The sequence below is a fragment of the Abramis brama genome (genome assembly GCF_963993115.1).
Source record: "Abramis brama genome assembly, chromosome: 20".
In the NCBI taxonomy this organism is placed as follows: domain Eukaryota; kingdom Metazoa; phylum Chordata; class Actinopteri; order Cypriniformes; family Leuciscidae; genus Abramis; species Abramis brama.
In genome coordinates, this window is record NC_139982.1 from 27,013,116 (window position 1) to 27,022,058 (window position 8,943).

Below are 8,943 nucleotides of genomic sequence, written 5' to 3' on the forward strand. Positions count from 1 at the left end.
ATCTAAAAATAAATCTGTGGCCCTGCTGCCATGTAATGCTCATGCCGCTTTTCATTTTTTGTACGACATCCAGCATGAACCTGACATGGAGAGACATGCAGCATCTCGTAGTAAGAACCTCACGTCCTGCCCACCTAATAACCAACGACTGGAGGACCAATGGCGTGGGCCGATTAGGTAAATGACAATTCACGTGACCAATCAATTTAATTATTTATTCATTGGACATGTCTGACCTTGTTACTTTTTCCATCTCTCTGTCTCTCTCTATGTGGCAGTGAGCCATTCTTACGGCTATGGTCTGCTGGATGCAAGTGCCATGGTCGCTTTGGCCCAAAACTGGACCAGTATTGGGCCACAGCACAAATGTGTCATTAATATGCTGACCGAGCCCAGGTAATGACGGTCAAACACCTCATGCAGCACAGGCAATACATCAATACACCAGATAGGTAATGCCCACTAATGCTTGCTACCTGGGGAGACAGAGGTCACCTTTTAAGGACAGGCAAACTAGATTCTATTATATTATACTCATTATACAGTTGCTTGTGAGAGTGGAGTATAATTTCAGCTTCTTCTGTGTTGTAGGGACATAAGAAACCACCTGATCTTTAGCAGAAGTGTAGAGGCCTGTTCGGGGCAGCCGGACTTTGTGAGCTCTTTGGAGCACGTGCAGGCCAGACTCACCCTCTCCTATAACCACAGAGGAAACCTGGCTGTTCACCTCATCAGCCCACTGGGAACTCGTTCCACGCTACTGGCTCCACGGTAAACACACTCAGACACGCTATTAGCATATATACATTTGCATACACTGAAGTTCAAAAGTTTAGGGTTGGGAAGATTTTTAAGTTTGTTTTTTAAAGGGACTGTGTGTAGGAATTTCTCCCATCTAGTGGTGAAATTGTATTTTGCATTCAAACGTATAATGCTCTCCAGCGCCTCACTTTTTCAAATGCGCGTTGCATCTACGGTAGCCGTTATGTACTAAAAAGCTATGACAGGATGTCTTATAATAGTACTTCGAGTTTTTCCTCGGGTGAACAGGTTTGTTATTTAAAACAAACTGAAACTTGAAACAACGAAAATAAGAATGCTACAGTATGAATTACTGACTGTGAAAAACATTAACTATGGTAATTAGTAGTAATGCCTTCTTTACTCGTTATATTTTTTGAAGTACGTGCATTGTTAGATATCATCATCATCAGAGCCTTCTCTAACGTTACTTTACTCAATAGCTGCTATTCATCAAAGAGCCTGTTTAACTTTTAACTATAAATGTTCTACTGTCTGTCTATAAAGTACACAACCAAGCAATGAAAAAAAAGCTTGTAATTAAGACCGTAACATTGACTTACCTGTCGAGAAGAAAGCAGGCAACTTCAGGGTCTCTTTTGAAAGCTTTCTCCTGCATTAGCTATCCCGACATTAACCCTTGTTTTTGTAATCTCCAGTGACGTTTCCTTTTACGGTCTATTTTGGACTTTTTCGACGACGAGGACTCATCCTGTGACTCAGCATATGTATGAATGAACGGTGTATAAATAACCGTGCAGTGCAGGATTTTAAACTTGCCGCGGCAGTGACAAGCGCCTCTCACTGCTCTGCGCCTCCGCTTCTGCTGGCTTCAGTCACGTGACGCTGGTTCTGAACGAAAACGCGTTGTGGAAACGCGTTGGCCTAGTACTTTTTGTCCCTCTCTGCTATTATAGTTTTTCAAGATGGCGGAACTACATGGAAGCCTCCGTGGACCTACCCGTCCCATGTATATAAAGATAATAAATTCTTCGTTTACGAGGATTAGTCTGATCATTGGCATAGGTATTTGTACACCATTGAGGGCATATTTATTAATAAAAATATTGATTTTAGATAATAAAATACCTAAAAAGCTACACACAGTCCCTTTAAAGAAGTATTTTATGTTCACTAAGGCTGCATTTATTTGATCATAAATATATTAAAACAGTAACATTGTGCAATTATATTATAATTTCAAATAACTGTTTTTTTTTATTTTATGTAATTTAATTGTGCTGAATTTTCAGCATTACTTCAGTCTTCAGTGTCACATGATCCTCAAAAAATCACTCTAATTTGCTGATATTTGATTCTCAAGAAAATTGTTAATTGTTGAAAACTGATAACTGTTTTCAAAAAAATTTAGAAAGTTCAAAAGAACAGGATTGTTTAAATATATAAATATTTTGTAACAAACTTGAACTTGTAACTTGAATTTAATACATCCTTGCGGAATAAAAGACTTTTGAATGGTACTGTGTAATCATTGAACCGTAGCATGCATATAGACTCAACTAGAATCAACTATAAAATACACAACTACAAAATAAAATACATCTGATGCCCAAGAAAACACAATTACACACTTTTCTGGCCACATACAAACACAATTCACACCATTATCTTCATGACACATAATTATTTGTATTGTAAATACACACTCAATTCATCTTATTGACACATCTCAGATAGACTTGAACACACATAGAGATCTTCTTTCTCTTCTGTTTGTCTTCAGGCCTCAGGATAACTCAGCCGAAGGCTTCAATGACTGGGCGTTCATGACCACCCACTCCTGGGATGAGGACCCTCGGGGAGAATGGACCCTGGAGATCGAGAATGTGGCTGGACTTAATGACTATGGTACTGCAATAAGCTTTTTTTTATAATCAGTGTTTTTGTCTTGTTTTTTACTTCAAACATCCTTTAAAACAAGATCAAATGATGTGACAAAGGAAAATGGTTGGGAAGAAGATAAAATGCATTTCAGAGTATAAATCTTGAATTAAGTTTATTTTTCTTACCCCACTGGCAAATAGATTTTTCTAGTTTTAAAAAGAAATCTCACAAAATTTTGTTTGAATTATGCTTGAAAGAAAAAAAACAATTTGCCATTGGGATAAGAAAACATAAAATTAATTCAAGATAAATTCTCTGAATCTTGCATAAATTGCTTCTGAAGTATATCTATCTTATTCCAAGGAAGTTTAAGTACTTTTACTGCAAAACGAGAAAAAAAAGAATAAAAACACTGATTAAGAAAAGGATTCTTGTGCTGTGTGAATTCTATTTGGGTTTTTGTTGACGGTCACAGCTTCTTTAAAGTTCAAGGTCTTTTCCACAGGTGTTCTTTCTCAGTTCACACTCATCTTATATGGCACCGGCTCTAGTGCAACAGATCCGTCCATTTCCGATTACACCCGGCCTTCAAACAACAGCTGCAAAACCTTTGACACCCAGCAGATCTGCATTGGTAAGACACATGCCCTGGACCAAAGGGCATTCAAATAAACATACACAAGCTTTTATAGGTGAAGACATTCATGACCAGAAGGAAATATTTACACACAAACACAGCAATTCCCTTGGCAAAACAAGGGAATTAAAAAATGTTCATATGTCTCAGTATGACTACCCATTGTGCTTATGAATATTAATATTTGTTTATGAGTATAAATATTGCACTTCAGAGTGATGCCAGAGAGCTTTAAATTAAATAAACGGTGCATTATTAAAGAAGTCGTACACTCCTTCAGAGGGCAGTAAACAAACCTTAATTTTGTTAAATGAATATTGTATTATTTAAAGTTGCTGTGGAGATTTGATGGATTTCTCCATCATGGCCTCATATTGTGCCTGCAGTACTGCAGAGTGCTCAAGGACAAACTTTGCTAAAAAGTTATTTCACTCATTTTTCATAAGGTGTTCTCACTGTGACTGCAGGTACTACTGAATTTTACAAGGTCAATAATTTGTCCTATTAGGAAAATCAGCATAAATTGACCCTATTGACTTAAATAAATGTAGCCTACCTGGTCTTATTCCAAAAACAAATGCAAATACTGACGTGAATGTTTAGCTAATGTATTGAAAGTTTGCAGACCGTAGTATGTACTTACTGTGTCGTATTTAGTGGCAACAAATCATAATACTAAAGGGTGCAAAGTAAATTCCTTCAAATTTCTGCTTCATTGTTTTGACCAGGAAACTAGTTATAAATATGTTGACAGTTTAACTGAAGTTAACAGCCACCTTGGCAGTAGTTGAGCTGATAAGTTACCTAAATGGCCGCTATTTGCTTTCTGACACATTTCAGATCTCTGTGTGGTGTTAAAATTGCATAGCACAATATTTAACATGAATTAACAGTGAACACTCCATTTTTCATACATTGTATAGCATTGATGTTAATTTCTACATATACAAACGTGTGTGTGTGTGTTTTCACTCTTGCTATGAATATGGCTGGTGTAGCTGGCATGGCCTAAATTATTAACAAACAAACAAAAAAGTTAATGATAACTATTGCATTAACTAATGGTAACTAATGTAAAGTGTTACCAAAATGTTTATTTCCATATTCACTGTCATCACAACCTCTGAAACAACCATTTCTCTTCTGCTGACATAAACCAAGGCTGCATGAGTGGGGGAAAAATAATATTAACCAGTATCATAGCCCACAATCCTTTTTGTTTCTCACAAAAGTGTCACATTACAGAAGTAAAATATGTTTAAAATGCTATTTCGTGTTTTTTACAGATTCGTAACATCTGCGATTAAGCGTTCTTCTGATCTGTTTTCCAGAATGCAGCACGGGTTTCTCGCTTTTCTTGCAAGGCTGTGTGAAGTCCTGTCCTCCCGGCTTCAGCTCTGGGCTGCAGGTGCTTAACTTGTCGCTGGACAACTGGGTGGAGCACTCTACCGTACAAGCGTGCTTGCCCTGCCACCCGGCCTGTCTGACGTGCTTCGGGTCTGGGGAGAACGAGTGTCTTTCCTGTCCCCCCCACAGTCACTTAACGGTCACTTCTTGCTTGCACCAGAACCAGGTGCAGCGGAAATCCCCCAGCATTCCTGTGCTCCAGCACGAGGTGGATCCGAGCTCGGAGGAATCCTTGCGTGAACCTGGGCTGTCCTCGAGACTGCCGGTGCTGGTGGCAGTGCTCAGCTGTGCCTTCATCCTGGCCACTTTCGCAGCCGTTTTCGTGCTGCTTCAGTTGCACTCCGGAGCAGCCAGCGCCCCGTTCTGTCGGAGGACCAAACTGCCGGTGACGGACACAAGCGGAGGGGGGATACGAGTCGGCTTTGGGTTTGGACTCAGCCGGGGGAAAGTGTCGTACCGGGGAATCCCCACTGTGTGGGGGGACGAGGATACGGCGATGAACTCTGAGTCAGACAGCGAAGAGCTGGAGTATCACAGCGAAAAGACTGCCTTTATACGGACTCAGAGTGCCCTTTAACGCCCCATGTTGGGCATTTTTTGTACATCTGTCTTCCTCGTACTGGGATACAGAACTAGTCTGCACTACTTAGACTTATAGATCCACTGCGAGATGTTTGTGTGTGTGTGTGAGCGCGAGAGAGAATGCTATATATGAGCTATAATGTTGCAGTTGTGGTTTGACCCGAATGTCATTAAACCCAGGACATCTCCACTGCGCTGAATGATTCCCTTTATTTTCACTTTTATCTGTCCTAGTGGTCTGGCTCTATTGCCCTGAGATTTGAACCACTATAGAGGATCAATAACATCAGTGGGGTGTGTGTTTGTTTGCGTGCCACAGCGCGTAGATGTGTTTGTTGTGAGTGTGCAGGGTTTGAGTAAACTTTGAGCAGATTTTGTAACACGACAAGGGCTGTAATTTGTTCCAGTCAACTTTTTATTAAAAGTTCGGACTGTTTTATGCACAAAACTAATTGCACTTTCTGTAACTTCCATTACTCCATTGGCATCATTTGTGCGATAAGTCCTTGCATCCTGAAAATAAAGTCTGCGTTCTGCTCTCTCTGCTAGTCAAACGCAGCTCCGGGACATTTCCGCTGATTCGATCAGGGATGATTTAACTCTGCATAACTTCTGTTGCAATAGAAATGTTGCAACAACATCAGCAGAGTGAACCATAACATCATGGAATTAGATAACACACACAACCCTCTGCCTGCTAAGAGCCTCCGGCACGGATTCAGAACAGTGGGAATCATAGACAAACGATCGAAATGCTGAACTGAAACAGCTCTATGTGCAGAGATCTTATCTGTCAGTCAAGCTAGAGACAGCACCATCTCTCGGTAAAAAAACAAACAAAAAAACGTGAAAAACATCACATTTATGATTTTTTGTTAACTTTATTTTACAGTACTTTTTTTCTTTTTAGATCGTTTATGTTTGTTTTGTCTCTGAGGTAATTAGCTTGTTCTTTCTCAAATGGCTCAATGGATATTTATAGTGGGTTTTCAATATTAGTATTTGAGCAAAAAGAAAACTTTGTCCCAGAGGTTATTTTAATGATTTTCACACCAGATTTTGACTTCAAAACTCGTCTGCGCTAACACAGAGGAGCCTCAAGAGGAAATGTGTCATATATATATTTCTCAAAAGGTCAGTATCAGCCCTGAGATATGAATTCAACTCCTATTTGAGGAGCTCTTGCTGGGTTCTTTCATAATCATGTGACATTTGAGTCGTACAGAAATACAATTGCACTACAAACCCTACGATCCAACTGATCCAGAAAGCTAGTATACTACCTTCTAAGGCAGCTTGTTTACCGATTTGGAGAGCCACAAAGACATCCAAACTCATAATTAATTAAAATAGAGTTGACTAAGCATGCTGCTAAGCTAATGATGAAAATAATGAAATATGAAAAATGCACTCAAAAATGGGTAAAATAGCTCATTTATATTTAACTGTTTACTACTTGAAGGGCTAGTTCACCCAAAAATTTAAATTTGCCCTCATGTTGTTCCAAACCTGTATGAATTTCTTTCTTTCTGCTGAATACCAAAGAAGATATGAAGAGTTCAGATGTAAAAGCCTCTAAGTGCCATCTGAAAATTTATTCTAGAATGATCATTTTTATCAAGCTCGTATATTTAAGTTCAGTAATTTCACTTGATGACAATTAATAGGTAATCTTCATTGCCATTTAAGTGAAATTACTGAACTTAAATATACGAGCTTGATAAAAATGATCATTCTAGAAGACATTTTCGGATGGCTCTTAGAGGCTTTTGCATCTGAACTCTTCATATTTTGAAGAATGTCGCTGACCAAACAATTGATGTACCCTGTTGACTTCCATAATATTTTTTTTTCCATACTATGAAAGTCAATGGGGCTCATCAACTGTTTGGTTACCCATATTCTTCAAAATATCTTCTTTTATGTTCATCAGAAGAATGGTTCATTTTAACAAATCTATCAGCATTACATTAAAGCATTTAACATTTTTGTTGCTGCTGCCAATACTGCAATCATTAAATTAATTACAAACATCTGTTGCATTCATGTTTGATGCCATTTAAAAGTACTTGAATATCTGTTGAAATGTTTTTTTTTATTGATGCCAATTTGCCATAATTCACACGGATACATGCACCATAAGTCTAAATTAATAACACACACATTATGCACTTCGCTACGATGTGTGCAGTGGAGGATCATCAACATTTCATGTGTACTTTATAGGATGGCCTAAACTTTTTATGTTTCCATGAAGGCAGAGAAAAAACGTACACAGACTGTTTTTCAGTTAGATCTCAGTTAGATCTCTCAGGGAGGAGAGATCTAGTTTATGGAAATGGCACATTTAAAATGCTTTCCATAATTAGCTCAGCTGGGAGAGACAGGATCTCATATTCTGCGCTGAAAGCTTCTGCCTACTTGGCATTATAAGTGAGACTGAGGCTGCTACATACATACTAATTGAGCAATAAGACAGAAATATGGATGGTCCAGCTACTCTTCAGAGTGATGTCATGATGTTTCTCATCTTCACTGCTCTTCTAAAGGGAATATTGGAAATACATTTCTACCATGCTCAGCTCATTCCCATTGATTTGCCATCCAACCGCTAATGTAAAAAGCATGTCTTTGACTAATAGTACTAATAGTAAATTACTTATTTAAAACTCAGTTCCAAACCTGTGTTTTTAATTCTTATTGAGATGTTTTTAACAATGTTCACGCTGCTCTTTTTCATAGAATGAATACAAGAGCTGTCAAGCTCCAAAAATAACAAAGCATTATAAAACTGCTCTATGTTACTTGTGTGCTGTTTTCCAAGTCTTCTGAAACCATATTATATTTGTGTGTATAATAACGAGCTGGTAACTGTTATAACGAGACAAAGAAACTATATCAATGGATTTTCTTTTTTCTTTTTTTCAGCTGATGAATGAAAACATTGAGAGCCAATCAGAATCCAATCTAGAGTTTTAAAGCAGCAGACGACAAAACCACAGCATGCGTGGATAATATATAATTATCGTTCTTGGTGTGAACAGCCCTTTAAAAGGCACTTATAATAAAAGAACATTATCGTGCATTTGTGCGGACACTATATAGATATCATTAGTTAGATATAGACACTATATAGATATCATGGGCCTTGAGTCTCTTGCCGAAAAATCCTCTCGAATATCCTTTTCACTTTCACATTTTCAAAAATTGCGTTTGGTTACGAGACATGCAAGAACCGATTATTTTGCAGAGAACATGATTTTCAGTGGTTATAATATCTTAAATTTCTTTCTGTTCGCCTTAGAATGATTTAGAATACAGCGGAGGAGTCATATGATCTACTTTCTGGAGCTTTTTGGTCATTTTCACAGCTTGACAGTCCATGGTTACTGTACTTCATTGTATAGGAAAAGTGCAGCTTTGACATTCTTCTCATTTTGCGTTCCATCTGGGAAAGAAATCATATGGGTTTTAAACAACATGAGGGGGAGTATAAATGACATGATCTCTATCAGCGCCTCTCTCATTTTATTAAAGTCCTCTGTGGCGATATTGAGTTTTATTGCCGTCTCAGCCCTCAGACTTATTAAGAAGAATGGCCTCTTTCTCAAACGCCTGGGCTCAGAGAGCAAGTTGCCCTTTTAGCACAAAAACCCATCTGCTGTGGAGAA

At 38.3% G+C, this 8,943-nt stretch overlaps 1 protein-coding gene across 2 annotated transcripts in view; it reads left to right on the forward strand.

The window, feature by feature from the left end:
• furinb (furin (paired basic amino acid cleaving enzyme) b) overlaps positions 1-5,462 on the forward strand; it is an 88,444-nt gene extending 82,982 nt beyond the window's left edge. For both annotated transcript variants that reach the window (XM_084095923.1, XM_084095924.1), the window contains exons 11-16: positions 74-177; positions 279-396; positions 592-771; positions 2,546-2,670; positions 3,152-3,280; positions 4,615-5,462. In XM_084095923.1, the coding sequence (XP_083952049.1) occupies positions 74-177; positions 279-396; positions 592-771; positions 2,546-2,670; positions 3,152-3,280; positions 4,615-5,267 (1,309 nt within the window). In that variant the 3' untranslated portion in view covers positions 5,268-5,462. The remainder of the gene's footprint in view (positions 1-73; positions 178-278; positions 397-591; positions 772-2,545; positions 2,671-3,151; positions 3,281-4,614) is intronic.
• Positions 5,463-8,943: the final 3,481 nt, after the last annotated feature.